At 40.2% G+C, this 19,932-nt stretch overlaps 1 protein-coding gene and 1 long non-coding RNA gene across 2 annotated transcripts in view; one reads left to right on the top strand and one right to left on the bottom strand.

Annotated features, from left to right (window-relative positions):
• Positions 1-10,230, bottom strand: part of LOC109197620 (uncharacterized) — a 57,849-nt gene extending 47,619 nt beyond the window's left edge. The window contains exons 1-2 of the long non-coding RNA XR_003216686.1: positions 10,145-10,230; positions 2,379-2,501 (exon numbers count right to left, since the gene is read on the bottom strand). This is a non-coding gene — a long non-coding RNA (uncharacterized LOC109197620). The remainder of the gene's footprint in view (positions 1-2,378; positions 2,502-10,144) is intronic.
• Positions 10,175-19,932, top strand: part of LOC100693480 (ly6/PLAUR domain-containing protein 1) — a 28,494-nt gene continuing 18,736 nt past the window's right edge. Inside the window, exons 1-2 of the mRNA XM_025903607.1 lie at positions 10,175-10,384; positions 15,701-15,829. Of these exons, the coding sequence (XP_025759392.1) occupies positions 10,336-10,384; positions 15,701-15,829 (178 nt within the window). The 5' untranslated portion in view covers positions 10,175-10,335. The remainder of the gene's footprint in view (positions 10,385-15,700; positions 15,830-19,932) is intronic.

The raw sequence follows: 19,932 nt of genomic DNA, 5'->3' as shown, positions 1-19,932 counted from the left end.
AATTTATACAGTTGTGGTCTGAGGTTTATATGCACTCATACAATTGTTGGCATGAATGTCATGATAGTTTTGGATATTTAATGATTTCTTTGAACTATTCTCTTTCTAGAGGGGAAATACTGTACAGCAATCATTTATAATGACTTAAAAGAACAAGAGTCGGCTGTACAACCTTGAATTTATTTAGGGTTTTCTCTTAGCCACACATGGTCATATGTATACATACAGGATACATACATATATCACAAATACAGGGAGTGCAGAATTATTAGGCAAGTTGTATTTTTGAGGAATAATTTTATTATTGAACAACAACCATGTTCTCAATGAACCCAAAAAACTCATTAATATCAAAGCTGAATGTTTTTGGAAGTAGTTTTTAGTTTGTTTTTAGTTTTAGCTATTTTAGGGGGATATCTGTGTGTGCAGGTGACTATTACTGTGCATAATTATTAGGCAACTTAACAAAAAACAAATATATACCCATTTCAATTATTTATTTTTACCAGTGAAACCAATACAACATCTCCACATTCACAAATATACATTTCTGACATTCAAAAACAAAACAAAAACAAATCAGCGACCAATATAGCCACCTTTCTTTGCAAGGACACTCAAAAGCCTGCCATCCATGGATCCTGTCAGTGTTTTGATCTGTTCACCATCAACATTGCGTGCAGCAGCAACCACAGCCTCCCAGACACTGTTCAGAGAGGTGTACTGTTTTCCCTCCTTGTAAATCTCACATTTGATGATGGACCACAGGTTCTCAATGGGGTTCAGATCAGGTGAACAAGGAGGCCATGTCATTAGTTTTTCTTCTTTTATACCCTTTCTTGCCAGCCACGCTGTGGAGTACTTGGACGCGTGTGATGGAGCATTGTCCTGCATGAAAATCATGTTTTTCTTGAAGGATGCAGACTTCTTCCTGTACCACTGCTTGAAGAAGGTGTCTTCCAGAAACTGGCAGTAGGACTGGGAGTTGAGCTTGACTCCATCCTCAACCCGAAAAGGCCCCACAAGCTCATCTTTGATGATACCAGCCCAAACCAGTACTCCACCTCCACCTTGCTGGCGTCTGAGTCGGACTGGAGCTCTCTGCCCTTTACCAATCCAGCCACGGGCCCATCCATCTGGCCCATCAAGACTCACTCTCATTTCATCAGTCCATAAAACCTTAGAAAAATCAGTCTTGAGATATTTCTTGGCCCAGTCTTGACGTTTCAGCTTGTGTGTCTTGTTCAGTGGTGGTCGTCTTTCAGCCTTTCTTACCTTGGCCATGTCTCTGAGTATTGCACACCTTGTGCTTTTGGGCACTCCAGTGATGTTGCAGCTCTGAAATGTGGCCAAACTGGTGGCAAGTGGCATCTTGGCAGCTGCACGCTTGACTTTTCTCAGTTCATGGGCAGTTATTTTGCGCCTTGGTTTTTCCACACGCTTCTTGCGACCCTGTTGACTATTTTGAATGAAACGCTTGATTGTTCGATGATCACGCTTCAGAAGCTTTGCAATTTTAAGACTGCTGCATCCCTCTGCAAGATATCTCACTATTTTTGACTTTTCTGAGCCTGTCAAGTCCTTCTTTTGACCCATTTTGCCAAAGGAAAGGAAGTTGCCTAATAATTATGCACACCTGATATAGGGTGTTGATGTCATTAGACCACACCCCTTCTCATTACAGAGATGCACATCACCTAATATGCTTAATTGGTAGTAGGCTTTCGAGCCTATACAGCTTGGAGTAAGACAACATGCATGAAGAGGATGATGTGGACAAAATACTCATTTGCCTAATAATTCTGCACTCCCTGTATGAGCCTCTTTTCAAGCTCTTTTTGTCTTGATGGTCATACTGGATCCTGCTCACTTTTATGGACAAAGACGTTATTAATTTCCTATTTAAATACATTACTCACTTATTCCTGTCCCAATTGCCCCCCCCAAAAAAGTGACAATTCATGTCCATTTACTTGAAAAATGATTGTTTTTTCATGACTATTTCACATGGGTAAGTACTGCCAGCAGAGGACTGAACTCTCTAAGCTATTATGCTTATCAGTATTAGGCTGCAGCTGTATAATTAGGACATGGGAGAAGCTGACAGATTACAATGGTTATTCCATTAAACCAAGATTTAGATGTGTGAGACAGTTTTTATTCCTTCAGCTTCAGGCCTGGTGGTGTTTAACGGTCTGAATCATGTTTTAATATTTATTCTTAACTTTTAAAATATTAGTGTGTGCACAAATTTGATGTGTGGTAAACAAGTCCTTGCAAGTGTTCTGTTTGGGATCATGTATTAATCCTTATAGAACAATAACACTGATTAAAAATTGCTTGCGAATTTAGTCTTTCAGGGTTACACCTGAAGTTACCTGGATAAGCACCTAATCCTGTTTTGTAGCACAGGCTTCTGGTCTGGAGCAGAATGAATGTTCAGAGTGAGATCCTTGTGGCTCCTGGATAGTGTCCTCCTTTGTAACAGCTGTACAGTTGGTCTAAAGAACACAGGGCCACAAAATATAAATAAATAAATAAAGTTTGAAGCACATTAAGCACAACCCAGAGATTTGTGATAACCATCATCATTATACCCACTGTCTCTGACTGAAGTACACCCTTATGGTGTCATTTATATCTCAGTGCTAACTCTGCTGTGTGTGTGGAAGCCCTGCAGAGGCAATTCAACCATCTGAGTCTAGCTTACTTTTCTAACTGTCTCACAACAACAGAAACAGTTTGAATATAATAAATTAATAATAAAAAATAAACAGTTTGCAGAAAGCCAACCAACATGTCACAGGCGCTGGAGCAGAGCTTCTCAAACTGGGAGCAAATTCCTGCTGGGCATCCAAACATTGTGTTCACATGAAAATGAAAATACAAACTCAAATGAAGAATGATCCTTATCAATCTGGCATTTATATGTTTCTTAAATAAAGAGTACAGTACAGCTTATGATTAATAATGGACAGATATTTTTACTGCAACATATGGAGTGATGTTACACATGCAGCCTGCTTTAAAAATAATCCAGAGTTATCTTATTTTTCACAGCCACTCAGTTTATTGTATATAAAGATGGTTGTTGTCATTATTAACTCCCCACCTGGTTTCTTAACGCCACATTTGTAAGATTCAACTTTAGCATTTTGGCCATGTTGGGTGTTTTTGGAACCTGGGAAATACACTTAGATGAGAGGACAAAGCGCTGAGTTGTCAACTAATGAATGTTATACAGCAAGATACAAGCTGTCTCCATAAAATGCTCAAAAGCAACAAATAAACACAGATACCTGTGCTAAATAACATCCAAATAAAATCTTAGAATTTCTCGCAGCACGACAGGAGCACAGACTTCTTAACGGTCTGTTAGTACAAATAACTGCACAACAAGATATATTATTGTTCTGATAACTGCATTAGAAACTCTGTACAGCACAAACACAGTACAGAGTTGATCCAGCTATAGTCTCCTGTGTCTCTACACCTCAGTCACAGAAGCCATGCCCCTGACTTTAAACCTTTATGACATCGAAAAGGATCCTATACTATTGTTATTTAGAAGAAACTGTCCATAGATACAAAAAAAATCTTTTGTACAAGCTGTAAACATCCTGAGATGACTGTATTACTGATATATTGAGATTTTGCAGAGATGTGACCTCTAATCATTAAATTGTCCATCATTTTGCACATGTGACAATCGTGGTGACAGTGTAGGATCAACCAAAAAGGCCTGAGCATTTCCCAACCGGCTGGGAATTGGTGGTGGTTGATGGCAGTTGTGTGGAAAATTATTGCTAAAGTCCCGATCATGCAAGCCTACTGACTGGCCAGTGACCCCCATTTTTCCCCTATCTGTTCCTACTCTCCAAGCTGCAGTGAAACTTTGAAAAGTACAACACAAACTGGAAATGGGAACTGTTTGGCTTCAAAGTAAAAGTTGCAACTTTTGAAACATAAAGGCTGCAGTGCTGTTTGAAGACGAACCTTTCCCATTTCTGGTAGTAAAGCATTTCAAGTTTTACTTCCACTGGGCTAGCAGTTAGCACGTATTTGCCCACAGTTTTCTTCCTGTTAAATGGGAGTTTTTCCTTCCCATTGTCACCAAGTGTTTGCTCAGAGGGGATTAGGATTCTAATTGCTGGGGTTTTCTCTGGAATATTATATAGTTGCTGTTTTCATTTGGCATTTTAAAAATCAAATTTATTTGAGCTGAATGTCATTACATGAGAAACCTCCATACTCCAAATCCAAAAAACTGTGATAAAATGAGTGTTTCCGGCTGAAACTGAAACCACTCTTTATCAGAATTAATGTTGCTGCAGGACCATCATTATAAACACAATCGTGTGTTTTGACCTTTTGAAATCTGTTGGACTGACATTAAAGAGTCTTTTGATCTCGTCAAATCTTGAATCAAAGTTGTGATGAAGTCTCGACACCGTGCCTGGCCTCTCAGCAGGACAGCGAGTAACTTCACAAAATGTTTCTGGTTTATCTTTGATTGATATTAATGATACTGAACGGTTTGGCCCACATCATGTTTCCACAGAAATCTTTTTTGTTAATACAAATTATGTGCATATAGCTGATGGGAGATGATGCTGGCATAAAAAAGAAAACAGGAAAGTGGCTCAAATAAAACCATGCACACATGCAGCCGGCCCCACTCTGGCTGTGGGTAACATTTGGGTATTTGAGGTCTCAGGCCATCTGGTTTGGTTTATTCTCTGAACTCTAAATCCCCTTTAACTCAAACCCAACACCTACAGCACACGGTGCCACCACACTGCTGCCTCATACTGTTCTCTGTCCAGTTTTCACGCTTTTAATCACATATTTTTAGTTTTCCTCCAACCAGGTGAGGACATCCTGAATCTTGGACAGAGCTATTATAGCAATCTTGTTCACAGCAGTGGAAATCTGCGGAAATCTTTTTTGCTGCAAAAGTGTAACTATAAAGTATCAGGGGTGAGTCTAGAGTGGGGTGCTGGGGGTGGCACCGACCCTCCCATTGCCACAACCAAGTAGGGTAGTACATTTACTTACACAAGTACATCGCTTATGTACAGTTTTAAACATAGAATACTAATATTTTATTGTGTCATTTTGTCACTGCAGGTTTTAAAAATAAAAGTACATTTAAAACTACCAAAAGTAAACAATAAAACACTAATGAGGTTAAAGTACTCAAGGGAACTAAATAACCTTAAACTAAGTAGTAAAACCCTGCTTTCTGGTGCCCATGTGCTGTCTCTGCAGAGGATGTGGCAATAAAATATGTCATATTAAAGGTACATTAATTGAATTTTGTCACACTTAAGGGTTGTGATGTGATGTCATTACTCATTTTTAACATTTTCAAATGTTTTAATTATTATAGCAAATAAATGAACATCATATAATCAGACCCTGATTGATAATCTCCTGATGTGTTGCACCGTTATTCTTCATCTGTGGCTCTGACCACATGTGCTTATGAGATTTATGAAATATTATTTCCTCAAAGCCTTTAAAGTTGCCAAAGGAGTAACAACAGTGACAAAAAAGGTGGTACATGTGATAGATGTAAAAAGGAAGGGAAATAAAATAAATTAAAAAATATCTTGCCATCCCAAAATTGGGCATTTCTGTAGAATAACCAAAGTCTTCTTAAACCGATACGAGTATCTGCAAAAAATCTCAGATGAGTTTGAATCTCAGCGACCTCAGAGGGCAAGCTTTCTGAAAGTCTTGTAAATGCAATAATTTCAGAACAAAGTGACAAAGTATTTTAAAATTGATATCATAGATTTATATATTCGGAGGTTGAGCACTGGTGGCTGCCAGTATTTTTCTGCATGATAAATGCTGTTGTACTAAAAGAAATCTGTCCGCATGACTCTTTGAGCTATAAATCTAAGAAATAAATCTGTTTTTACAGTTAAAATTCCAGAAAGGTTTCCAGTAGCTCATTGCTCAGACTGTCCTGTAATTATAAAAAAGGAAAGCTTTTGTTAAAGAAAACATCCCTTTTTGTGCGCACCCATTGTAAAACAAAAAAACAAAACAAAAAACAGGAAGATTTCTGTAATTTAATTAGTTAATTGCTTTGGTGTAGCATGAATGGCCATGGAGGACATCTTTATTAGCAGGAAAGCCTTTAAAGCTACAAAACTTATTAAACAACTAAATTCGTTAAAGTAAATGTAAAAATTGAATCTAAAAATGTATGCACTCTTTCACATTTATAAAGTCATCCAGTGGGTTAGAGTCTTTACTGAGCTAATTCTGGACTCCGGGCCTTATGTTGGACAACCCTAATATTAACTGATCTAAGTGTGTTCTGCTCTGAAACTCAGTATTGTTAGTAAATTAGTCAAAATTAGTAAATGTTCCTTTTTCTTCTCAAAACTTCCAACCTTTGACCTGCATAACACAGCAGAGTAAGAACACACTGACACATAGTAGGTTGCATGTTTTGTAGTCCATTTTTTAAGAATTGTAGTTTCAGCATGGCAGACATCTAGCATCTCATTAAGGAGTCAAGTTTAAATGCAGGCACAGCCTTTCTCTTTTCCTAAGTCCTTCTCAAGTGTCCTTCACACTTTTCCTTGACCTCATGATATTTTCCATCAGAATCAAGGAAAAGTGGTTAGGAAAAGGAAGTTAGAGAATTATTTCTGAACTATTTGAATGTACCCAGAGTAACAGAAACTTAAAAACACGACACTGCCAAATTAGAAAATCACCGTCCTTTAACATGAATATTTGTTTTAACCGTGCCAGCTGATTCTGAGCCTGTTCTTTCATTTAACTGTGTGATTGTTTTAGGAAAAAGCTGTTGGTTTTCCCTGCGATTGGCCTGAGCTGGAACTATGAAACAAACAGACTGGATTTAAAATCCTGTCCATGTGACTGCAGCATTTGTGGCTTAGTCGAGTCTATTTGTCATTTTGAGCAGGTTCCCAGGTTACATTCACACTTCTTCAGCACGTTACTTTTGAAACACGAACACGTGAGAAGTATTTTGTGTTAGAGTCTCATTGCTCGGTTACCACATCTGTCAAGGGCATTAGATCCAAAGTGGGGGGAATGTGGAGCTGTAAAGCGTGGAGCCTGATGCCAGCAGAGAAACTTAAAATATTGGACCTTCCCGCAGCTCAGGAAGCATCAAGGTTCTTGTAACCTTGCACGGTTTGAGCTGTCAGAGTAAATGTCCCAGCGTCTTCCTCTTTTTTGACATAATGACTTCCTCTTGATGCACAGCAACCAGTTTAATAACATTTCCCAAAGACACAAAAGTCTCATATTTCACAGGCAGATTGGGTTCATTTTGGACTTTTTGTTTTCTTTTGCTCTTAAGATGCCGGCCACACTCTGCATGCACGCCGAGGGATCTTTTTTCCTGATCCGATGGCCGGTCATCTTTGATTAGTGTTGCTGTTTTAAAAGGCTCGGTGCATAATGGCTCCCAGTGTGCCATCAGTCATGTTAGGATACTTGGAAGCTGCCATAAAGAGAAACTAGAGCTGCAGCACGCTTGGCTAAACTTACTGCTGATGCCTCGAATTTAGTGAAGTACAAGAAGTGGATGAATTTGAACTCATTTTTACTGATTCTGTTTATGGACAGAGTTTCTGGGTGCAGCAGAGGGAATGCAGTCCTGCTGGCTCCATCGAGCGATGACCTTCAGCTCGTACTGTGGTGTTTGAAATGGCTCGGGTGCCAAAACTTGCAGTTCTTCTGAGATCCACTTGAGGCTCCAGCAGTGATTCAGTCCCCATAGACCAGGGGTCCCCAATCTCAGTCCACGAGGGCCGGTGTCCCTGCAGGTTTTAGATGTGTCCTTGATCCATCACAGCTGAGTTAAATGGATAAATTACCTTCTCAACATGTCTTGAAGTTCTCCAGAGGCCTGGTAATGAGCTAATCATGTGATTCAGGTGTGTTGACCCAGGGTGAGATCTAAAACCTGCAGGGACACCGGCCCTCGTGGACTGAGATTGGGGACCCCTGCCATAGACTCTTATGTTATGATAAACATGTTTACAGCCTGATACAAAGAACAGATCTGGGATTTTGGGGTAGTTTTCCTGTTTGATAACTCTATAGTGGATGAATTTGACTGCTGCTAGTCTGAAGACGATGGGCTCGATGAACGATCCAACCACAAACCTGGAGGAGGAAACGTGAGATGAAGGTCTGAGTATCTCTGCTTAGACTGTCGCCCCTGTAACCCACACATGGACTAATGGCTTTTAAAATTTCTCCTCTTGAAGTTTGGACCCATTTTTCAACATTTCAACAGCTTGAACAGCTGCCCGTTATGTCTCTCCTTCTCACACCGGAGAGGTTTCACTTTAATTATCTACCTGGACGTCTCATTTCTGAGTAAAAACCTCCTTGGGTCGTTGCTGTAAATCTTCTCATTCCTTAAAACGTAACTTAAATGACCGTCAGCTAATTCGAAGTTCGACCAAAGGAGGGATTCATAGCATTTAATTGTGTCTTAATGTGCAATTATCCAAGTTCCAATTAAGCAGATTAACACAGTAAATCACAAACAGCCTCTCGATGCACCACAGACACAGATTATAACGGGCTGATCGCACCGAGCCTGAGTGAAACTGCTGGAATTTAGACCAAGGATTGAAGCCTCCCTCCTTTGAGACCCGTAAACGGTGACAAAGCATGACCCGCCTTTGCTGCAGATCAGCAGTTTGCCCTCATCTGGGTTTGTTCTGCACTGAAATCCTCTTACTCCCCGTGCAGCTCTCGGTGGACAGGTTGATACGAAGGCTGCTGTAGTTCACCCAGGTTTCAGCTACATGTGAAATATTAGCCCACCATGTACGGCGCTCGGGAGACTGATTCATCTTTTGGATTTGTAAAAGAAAATCCAGCCGGTTTTTACCCCCCAGAGTTCTGCAGACAGACTTATTTGTCTTTGAAAAGCATCTGAAAGCTGCTTCGCCTGACCAGTACTGAACCGGAGAGCTCCTCCGTTTACAGTTTTACAGTCTGTTCACAAAAACTGGAGCTCACACGTTTAATCATCCAGGGTTTGTTCCCATCTTATGACACGTGACTAACAACAGGAATTTGTAGGAGCTCAGACAACTTACAGACCACTTTAAAACTTCATGTATGATTGTACTAAACTCCAGATTAGTGGTGTCAAACACGTGGCCCGATGGTCCCATTTTATCATAGTTTGAATGAAGCTTTCCACAAACTGTACCCGTGACCTCTGACCTCCAGTCCAGTGTTTGTGGATCATTTTCTGGGTCAAAGACTGAAATGGAGCTAAAACTTTTGGCGAAGTGATTCCTATAACTCATGAGATGAATAAATCTGAGTAGGGACTTTGGAGGTCAAAGCACTAAATCTGTGGCACTTTATCGTCTCATTTCTGTTTAATAATGAGCCATAAATAAGAGACTGTTGTTATTAGGAGCCATCAGAGGGATTTAAGGCAGCTGGAAGAGTGAAAAACGTTAATTATTTATGTCAGTAAGTCGATGTTAGACTCCCGTGATGAATGAGACTGAACACAGGTCAGAAAATATCCACATGCTACTAGTACTGCTACTACTGTGAGTACTACTAACAATAAGAAGGAAAGTTGGTGAAGCAGAACTTTATTCCAGAGGTGGAAGAGGAGGGAAAGTTGAAGAATACAAAGATGATGAGAAGTTTGTGAAGAAGAAAAAGGAGGGGGAGGAGACTATGAAGGAGATTAGAATGAGACAGGAGCTAAGAAGGAGACAAGAGATGAGTAGAAAAGGGAGGAGGAGGAGAAGTGGCTGGTGAAGGACTTTGATCCAGAAGAGGAAAAGAAGAATTAGGTGGACAAGAAGAAGGTCAAGGAGGAGGAAGCTAAGAAAACTGAGAATCAGAACGAGGAGAAAGGACAAGGAGAACTAAAAAGATAAGAGGAGAAGAAGAGAACAGAGACTTGAGACAAGAAGAGGAAAGAGAATGAAGATGAGGAGGCGAAACGGGAGAAGTAGAGGAGGAGGCGAATACTTGGAAAAGGAGGAAAGGAAGAAAGAGAACCAGGAGGAGAAAACTATGAGACTGTAAATAGAGGAGAAGAAAAGGAGGTGATGGAGGAGGAGAGTGAGAAGGTACATGGTTAAAGTTTCTTTACCACGTGGTGCGCAGTGTCTCCGTGCACGCGCTTGTGTGCGTGCGCAAGGAGGATAAAAGCGCGTTGGAGGCGCGCGGGAGGCGTCAGGCTCACCATGCCAGGCTGCCCGCCGCTGCTCCGTGTCCGCACCTCCGAGCCGGCGCGCCTCCGTCTGTCGGACTCCCGCGCGGAGTCTCACTGATCCGCGGACGATGCGGCTCCTCGCGCTCTCCTCTCTGCTCCTGCTGCTCCTCGGCTCAGGTATGGAGGCTGTTCGTTGGTGGGAGACAAACCGGGAGGCTCTCTGCTCCTTTTTCTAATGAGACTGATATGGATTTACTCACATTAAACCTTTATTACTGTAGGAGGCTCAGTCTGCACGCGCGGACTGTGCGCTCCGGTGCGCATGAAACGATCCAGGTAAGTTTAGGCGGAGAGAGAGAGAGCAGAGCCAGGGGCCTCTCCAGGGTCTGGAAAGGAAGAGAAAAAGACCCAAAACAGAAAATTTCATCAGAAATAAACACAGAGGAGGATTTTCAGCTGCACGTGCAGCTCTCATACGGATTTATAACATGAAAAATGTGTGCACGAGACTTTAAACAGCGATTTTTGAAAATTTAATAACTCATTTAAAAGTGTTAAAGTAAAAGTCGCAGTACTGTTTAATAGAAAAAGTTTCTGCGTAGAATATGCTTAAAGTACTCAGTGTGTACAGTCACATACGTGACATTACTATTGGCTCATTAATGTGTATATCAATTTAATGTTATAACTGGACAGGATTTAGTTTTAACTATAAAACTCAGCATCATATATGTTCATATTTAAAACATACGAATTACTAAATAAATAAACAGTAAATATAAAATAAAATAAATAAATGGATTACAATGTGTAGTACAGTTATGATCAGGTGGCCCAACAAAGTTGTTGTTAAAGGTACTTTTAGTAAAAACCTTCAACACAAACGTAATGAAAGCTTTTGCCACAAGGTGGCAGCATTTTAAAGATAAGTTACACTCTAGAAAAATGAAAAAACAGAAAATGTTCTTGTAATTTTCTGCTTTTTTTATTCACGTATTTACTTTATACAAGTCTCCATAAATAGTAAATTTTAGTAAATTTCTGTCTTACAGAACATTCAATAGAACTTAAACAGATAGTTATGTATCAAATTACTTAAAAGTTTTAATTTAAATGCATACTGATTTTATTTTGACTTATTTTGATTTCAGATTAATTTTTACCTTCTTAAGATTTTTTTTTCATATTGCATTTTATTTTATTGAGTTCTACATCTTATTTTACCAAAAATAGTTTAAATATGTTTGCTGTGTTTAACTTAATGTTTACCTTCTCTAGCAAGATTTAACAAATTTGTTTAAATAAAGTGTAGTTAAATAAAATATATAGAGAAAACAAGTTAAAAAAAATACAAAAAAGAACAGATCACAAATGGAAAATGATTAAACAAAAGAGATCAAAAAGAAAACACAATTGGATAAAAAATGATTGTGATGTAGTTGTTTATCCCAACCATCATCAAATTCTTCTTAAAAATATTTATGTATTGCCAATTTAAAGAGACAATTTCTACATTATTTAACGTTTATGTTTTATGCTACAAAAATAAGGTTACGTATAAAAATACCCTGAATTCTGTACAGAAGTTTAGCTAAAAGTAACGCTGTGCAGTTTTGACTCTTACTCGCTGCACCACCTTGTGGCTGATAGTGGTATTACTGGAGAGTACGGCCTGGCCTTTTTTCAAAATCGTACAAAAATCTCTGGAGCACATGATGCACATCACATTACAGCTGCTGTTTCTTCCCATTCTTCTGCTGGTTTCAGTTAATTTTTAAACAAAGCACATTTAAACAGACAGCTTCAGTGCAGTCCTTCAGTAAACGTGCTGGAGTACACTAGCACCGATCTTACTGTGCTGCACCTCTTGTGCAGTTCCCAACAAAAAGCCAGAACATAGTAATCTGTTTTTTCTTTTGGAGTTTCATATCTGAGTGGTTTGAAAATAAGAGAAAATGTTTAAATAGCATATTATTATTAATAGTATTAGGATGTGTTGTCTATTAGACAGACAGAGGTAGCATAATAACTATTTTACAGGATTTATGATGCATCACATTTTTTCCAATACAGCATACTGAATGCTGGTCCATTTTTCACTTTCACTTCTACTTTATCAGCAACACAGAGTGCAAACATCAACTTTTGTTTCAAGCTGACCTGAATTTCTGTTATGGAACGGCTGTGTGCAGGCAGGAAAAGGACCCAAAGTGCAGACACTCGGAGGCAAGACTTGAACTCAAAACCGCTTTAATGCTAAACTCAAATGTAACATAACTGGGTATATCAAAATAAAGTTACGCAGGAAGCCTGACAGAACACACAGCATGGCATAAGGGTCGATCACAACACCAACAAACTGAAACACAGGGCTTAAATACATAGAGGGAGCAATCAGGGAATGGGCAACAGGAGGGAAACACAGCTGGGGCAAATCAGGCCTAACGAAACAGGGGAAGCAAAACCAGATACATTAACATAAGACATGCACCTCCAAAGTAAAACAGGAAACATAACACAGACTGAACTTAAAGACACAGACTCACAGGCAGGTACTGCAACAGAGGGAACAGAGACATAAACTATAAGACAGAACTTTAACAAAGAAACCAAAGACTAGAAATGATAAATAATATAATAAACTCAAAACTTTGGGTCAACGACCCAGGCATCCTAACAATTTCATGTGGAGGTGATGAGACCTGGATCTACAGTGCACGCTTTCCACGCCTGAAGGCAGCGAGGAGCGAGACCAGGAGCAGGCTCATCATTTTTCCTGCATTCATGGCTTTGTGCACCGTGAATCCATCCCTTGGGGTCAGACTGTCATTGCACAGTTTTAAGGTGAAACCCCGAGGTGTCGCACGGAGAAGGAAACCATGTGCACTGTGGAGCCATGTTGAAAACACAGGATTTGAAGAACACAATGTTTGCTCGCCACCGGGACTCTTCCACTTTCAGAAAATGAAAAGTAAGCTTGAGGATCACTGTTCTGACACACTGAAGAAGATCCAGCACCCGGTATATTTCAAGTAGAAGTACAAGAAGACAGAAAAACACTTGCTAAAAATGATCCAGAGAAGCCTGAATTCCAATAAAGTTGGGATGCTGAGTAAAATGTCAATAAAGGTTGATTCAGGTTGATTCAGAACAGGATAATCTAAATAAGCCCGTACATCGCTGTTTTTTATCTAAAACGAGAAGGAGCTGGTTTTTAGACTTCTTGAGAAGAAAAGGATCCTCCATGTCCACAGCACCAAAGGAAATGCTGTGCGGCTGTCTCCTGATACAAAAAGTCCTGTAACTCATAATTCATATCCTGGGATTAAACCTGCTGAAGAAGAAAACACTGAGACTAGTGATGTCATGGTGCTTTTATTTTGTAGGGACAAATGCATGTGCACTTAATAATGCAGAGCAAGAAATCCATAGGGAAGCATGTGTACCCACACATTACATACATATGTATTTATAGCTGTAAACGTTCACATGCATGGATATTTGCACAACAGCCGAATAAAATAAAACTACTCGTTTCTCTTTTAACGTTTCAGAATATTTCTAGTTTCAAATCATTCTCATTAAAGAGGCTGGTTATCTAAACCTGTGCTGCTGCTGCAACATGAATCTCCACTCCAGGAGTGGATTTCGTATCACAGCGGTGCTCCTCTGAACATCCACTCCAGCCTGTGATCAGGGTTATTAGGATGCCATCTTCGGGCAGGCAGGATCAAAGTGTGGCTGTCCGAGAAGATCCAAACGTAGGAGACACACTTTTATTGAGAAACAGCGTGGCAAACTGTCCAGATGTGGAACAGGCAACACAGCTGTTTTTGCTTTGGGTGTTTTCTAGTTGTATTTTGTTTAATTTTTATGTTTTTTTAATTCAGTTTCAGTGGGTTTGCTTGTTTCAGTTTAGTTTTTATTGTTTTAAAATCTGTAGTTTTAGTCTTTATAATTTATGTTGTAAGGAAGGCATGTGCTGGAGGCACAATAGAAGGAAAATAGATTAGAGTAGAATAACTTTATTGTCTCATTAATGAAAAAAGGCAAAAATCAGTGAATTTATGATAAAAGCAAAACAATGGCTATCAGCCCACATTCATAGATATTCATTTATAAAACTATACAACTATAGAAATACATCCCACCATGTTATTATTCAGTATACTGACTGTTTTTGGCACAAATGACCCTTTATACGCCTTTTTGATTGCTAGAGGCGTCCTATAACCTCATCATGAGAGCATTAATTCAAGATTAAGGGAGGCTGTTCATGGTTAGCAACAAAAGACCAGGCTTTTCTTAAGACAGTGCTGGTGATACAGCTCATCCAATGAAGTTTATTGTTGACAATAGGAACAGGTATTACATTAGAAACACAGCTTGTTGACTCAAAGTATCAAACACATCCATCAAAGTCTGATCATGTAAACTCTAAAAAAAAGTTTTTACTATATGAAACTAAGTTTTTCACTACTTGTAACTATTTGTTTTTCAGACTTCATAAATTTTCTTGGTCACCCCCAGCAGGTGGCCGCCCCTCCCTGAGTCTGCTTCTGCTGGAGCTTTTGTCCTGGTAAAAGGGAGTTTTTCCTTCCCACTTTCGCCAAGTGGTTGCTCAAAAAGGGTTGTCTGATTGTTGGGGTTTTCTCTGTGTTATTGTAGCAACTTTACAACTTTACCTTACAATATAAAGCCCCTTGAGGCATCTTTTGTTGTGATTTGGTGCTGTATAAATAAAACTGAGTTGAAATTGAAAATCACCAAAGAGAGGAGATGAAACTGATAGAAAAAGACAAAAACATGAAATTATCCAAAACCATGACTCTTCTTCTTATAGATTTTTTTTTTAAAATAACCTGAAGTTAAAACACAAGATGAGAGGAGCCTGAGGAACTGGTTATAAACACCTTAAATGTCAAAATAAGATGATCCATGAGTCAGTCAGCCACAGAGACATGAGGATCTATATGTAGCCTATAGACTGTTTTAGTGATGGGTAAGACTTGAAAGGTGCTGTGTGACTGATCCCCGTCTCCAGCGTGTGACTCGCTCTGTTAAAAATATATCTTCTCAGTTATGAAAAATAGATTCTGATTCGGGTCAGCGTGCTCATGACCTGCACTGGATTTCTGCCGGAAATCTGTTTATCCTTCGCTCCCAGTAAATAAGCTCTCTGAAGGACACTCGGTGTAAACAAGTCAGCTTTACTGTGGAAACGGACAAATATGAGCTATCAAAGGGAGACATGATGAAATGTGCTGCTAAGATAAACGCACCAGCAGCAAGGCAGATAAATAATTGAGCATTATCTGTCACACAGATTTGAAACGGTGCGAGTCAAAGGCAGAATATTTAACAAAGTAAAACTCGACTCCACTTTGAGGTGAAACTTTCACGATAAAGCTGGAGGAAAAAACAGTGTCGAGGACGTTGTTGGGCTGAGTTATCGTGAATGACGGGGTTTCTGTGTGTGTGTGTGTGTTTCAGGGCTGGCTCTGCAGATCCAGTGTTACCAGTGTGAGATGACGCACGACTGCTCCACGCCAGAGTTCATCGTCAACTGCACCGTGAACGTGCAGGACATGTGCCAGAAGGAGGTCCTGGTGAAGGAGGACGGTAGGTCATGACCTTGGTGTAGCGGATTGGATCTGCGTGGTTCTGAGGAGCTTTGCAGTAAAACTTTAACAGAATCCCAAACTCAAATATATAAACTAAGAATTCAGAGCGCACAACTGTTCCCCGTGTCTCCAGGCAGGATTAGCGTGTTTGTGTTGGTGGGCGCTCAGGCAGTTATATTTCCTCAGCCGGAGGAAATCTTGTAAACAAAAGGCCGTTTTGAAGTGACGCCAAAGAAACAGTTTGTATTTCTGGCATGTTTTAAGGCTCCCCTCTTTGTGCAAAGACAGGAGAAAGACAGCTCTCCAGGCGCCACCGCCGTCAGCTGAAATCAAACTGATCTGAGGTCAGCGAGGACAGGGCCCTCGCCACACTACGACTATCATTAGAGGATGAAATACTTAGCTGCGGGGCAGCTTTCATGGATATAAACTGTGCCATTTTCATGTGAGAGGGAGATGTTTTGCATACACAGACAACTGTGTCCTTTGTGTGAGATCAGACTTTTCTACACCTCATATCCTGCGAATTATAATCCAACAGAGCCTGACAGATAAACCGCCAGATCTGACGCTTCAGACGATATCAGCTCCCTGCAGATACACTGCTAGCAGTGTGCTGGCCTGTAAGTAATTGAGGTCGTGTGAAAGAAAAAAGAAAGAAGAGTTTTATGGACTTGGGGGGGAAATAAGGAAAGAACTGGAGCGAAGTTGTGGGATATTGGAGTAAAAGTGGAAAAGGGGAAGAAGGGAACAGGAAGTGATCTGCACTGGAGTCTAGAAACACAAGAGGGTGAACAGGGCGCTGTAGGCTAGAACAGGTTAAACCAACTGTGAGGTTTCAGTTCTAAAAAGCTGATCAGAGTTAGCTCAATAAACTCGGAGTATGTTCATCCTGAGTTTATAACGACCTTCATTCTAATCCAGTGAACTGAGGAGGCTAAAGAGTCCGAATTATCATGTTTAGCTTAACAAAACCAGAAAAATTAGTCCACTCATCCACTCAGTCATCATTTGCCCAGTCGAAACTTCCCTTTATAGACAATAATCATGAAGTACGACCAAAACTTATTCAGCTGAAGCATCTCAGGGACGTAAATGATGATTAGAAATATGAATAAAAGGTGTATTAGCCCACCCAGTAACACTGCTGGAAAAAATAACATGATCCTGAGACTTACATGACAAACATTCAACAAGGTGCTGGAAACATTTCTAAGATTTTGGTCCATGTTGACATGATAACATCACACAGTTACTGCAAATCCATGATGTGAATCTCCTGTTACACCATGTTCAAGAAACCAGTTTAAGATGATCTGAGGTGTGTAATCATGCTGGAAGCAGCCGTCAGAAGATGGGTACAGTTTGGTCATAAAGGGATGGACACGGTCAGCAGCAACACTCAGGGAGGCTGTGGTGTTTAAACAATGCTCAGCAGGTACTAAGAGACAAAGTGTGCCGAGAAAACTTCCTCAATCAAAGAAGCTCTTCTGCACACCCTGAATGTAACAAGTAGTTATTTGAGTTGCCGTTACCTTCCTACCAGCTCAAAGCTGGTCATTCTGATCATGTCTACATACCTAAAAACGTTAACTTGCTGCCACGTGATTGGCTTATTAGCAGTGTTGGGCAAGTTACTTTGAAAAAGTAATTCAATTATAGTTACTAGTTACTTCTTCAAAAAAGTAACTGAGTTAGTAACTGAGTTACAATATTCTAAAAGTAATTAATTACTTGGAAAAGTAACTATTGCGTTACTTTAAAAAAAAACAAAGAACGTTTAACCCCCTGGGGTCCAGGGTATAATTGGCCATTTTTTTACTACTCTTGATTTTCCCTCCACATTTTACCTTTAAAAACTATTCACTTTGCCTTGTTTGGTATCATTCTTTTTAGCACAACCTTGCGTGCCTGAATTTACAGTTATGTTCTCATTTTGTCATACTGTATAACCAGAATTGATCTAAAAATCAGACAAAAACCATAAAATCAGAGTAGAAAAAGTTATATTTTTACTGTAACAACCACAAACATCTTTAATGAATCATATTTCATAACTTTAAATGCAAATATTAATTGTCAATTTTAAAATCCTATGCACAAGTTTTGCAAACAACAAATTTATTTGCATCCATTTACCTTGATTTTTTAAATAACCATTTCAAACTATTTACAGAACAATCAGCTGTTCTTCAATAAGATGCCACACAAATTATTTGTGCCACTCCAAAAACTAGTTTGTGTGCACTATAAAGGAGAACATCACAGCCTGATACCTGCAGGTCTGACAGCAGCAGGTGTATCACTGCTGTTTCTACCTGGAGACAGCAGTCGCCTCATTGTTCTGACACACAACACAAAACTATCCACAACACTACACACTAACTACACAAGACAACACATTAACTACACACTCCAAACACGCTAAACGTCACAAATCTCACATCTCAAAACTCGCTCTCTCTCTTTTTCTGCTCTCTCTCTCGACGTCACTCCTAAAACTTCCCCTGTTTTGTTTAGTTTTTTTGCTCATAAGCAGAGAGTGCTTGCTAGCGCTAACGTGGCGAAACTATTGAGGAAAAAACGTCGCATATATCTTGTTTATCACGACTCTGGTTTTACGTGGCCTATCGCCACAATTTAAAAACTGGCACCTTGTTGCTTTGTCTTTAAGTGGTCACGTGATTGACTTACCACGACTACTTTATTCTTCCTCAGTCAAACAGCAGCACTCGATTGTTTTGCCTCCTTAGCTCCAGGTGTTGTGCTAGACAGTGATCGTGATTAGCGTCCGCGGGAGCGCGCAGCTGCTTAAAGCTGTAGCGTCCAGATTACTTACAGCTACTTCCGTGCAGCTGATATAAGATGCGGTAAGCTGAACACAGCTTCAACCGTCTGTTTGTTGAAAAATAGTAACGGACCGCGTTTCCTTGTTAGTAACTGTAACGGCGTTGTAACGATAGGAATAGTAATTAGTTAGATTACTCGTTACTGAAAAAAGTAACGCCGTTAGTAACGCCGTTACTTGTAACGCCGTTATTCCCATCACTGCTTATTAGACATTGGTGTGAAATGAGCAGGTGTCCCTAATAAAGTTTCATGTGAGTGAGTGGTAATAGTTTAAAAACAAAAAAACATTATGGCGACCAAAGTGCAGCCACAGTCCATCGTTTATATCCAACTTGTGGTTTCAGTATTTGAAGTTCAGTGACGTAGGGACCCACAGTGTCTGTGATCTGCGGTTTCAGGTGCTGGTTGGACCTGGCGGCTTGGATTCTCTCCCCCTTATTCAACATGTTCTGCAGCTGCTTTCTTTTCAGAGTTGTGCATTTGCATCGCTTTTGTTCAGCTCACATTATTCGGTATAAAGAATGCGCAACCTCGTTATGAAGGTTTTCAATGTCATTTAAAAAGTGCGCTGACACTCGGCTTTGACCGTGTTCAGCAGCGGCTATTCAGACTTGAAGTTAGCAGGAACGCACAGAAAATCCCACAAAAACCCTGCAGTGTTTACATCCCTATCTGCTGGTGAGAGCGCGGGCACTAAAGGTCACTCTCCCTGAGGTGTCCTTCATTTTAATACCCAGTGGAAATTGGAGGCGTGCATGCAGGCGAGTGGTGTTGTTACTCCCTCTCTCTCTCTCTACAGCTGATGAGCAAACTCAATAAGTTCCTGTCTTTGGAAATGTGGATCCCAATTCAAAGGGCGAGCTCGCTGCACTGTGGTGTCGACAGTTCTTTAATAAGAAAATTTCTGCATGAATGCTCGTGTACGTCCCGGCTTTTATCTCGCAGTGTTATCATTAATGCTGCTCTGCGAGTACAAGGAGGGCTCGGGAATCCGGCTGACCGCACCTTATCGCTGTTTGCAGTGCAATAGATGGATTCACAATAGCACTGGTACCTCCGAGCGACGTGTCCGAGTGATAAGAATGAAAATTTGTCCAGCTGTGTGATTCTTACACAGTACACTTGCTCTGAGCAGCTACAAGTGTGCGACTTTGCATCCAGCTCCTCAGTGCAGATGTAGGAGCACATCCTCGGCTGGGGCTTGAAGATCAGTGCTTCTGTATCTGAAGGCGTTAAACAATCATCTGCTTT

Source organism: Oreochromis niloticus, linkage group LG16 (assembly GCF_001858045.2).
Source record: "Oreochromis niloticus isolate F11D_XX linkage group LG16, O_niloticus_UMD_NMBU, whole genome shotgun sequence".
In the NCBI taxonomy this organism is placed as follows: Eukaryota; Metazoa; Chordata; class Actinopteri; order Cichliformes; family Cichlidae; genus Oreochromis; species Oreochromis niloticus.
Note: the sequence above shows the minus strand (reverse complement) of the source record. Positions and strands in the feature narration are given on the sequence as shown.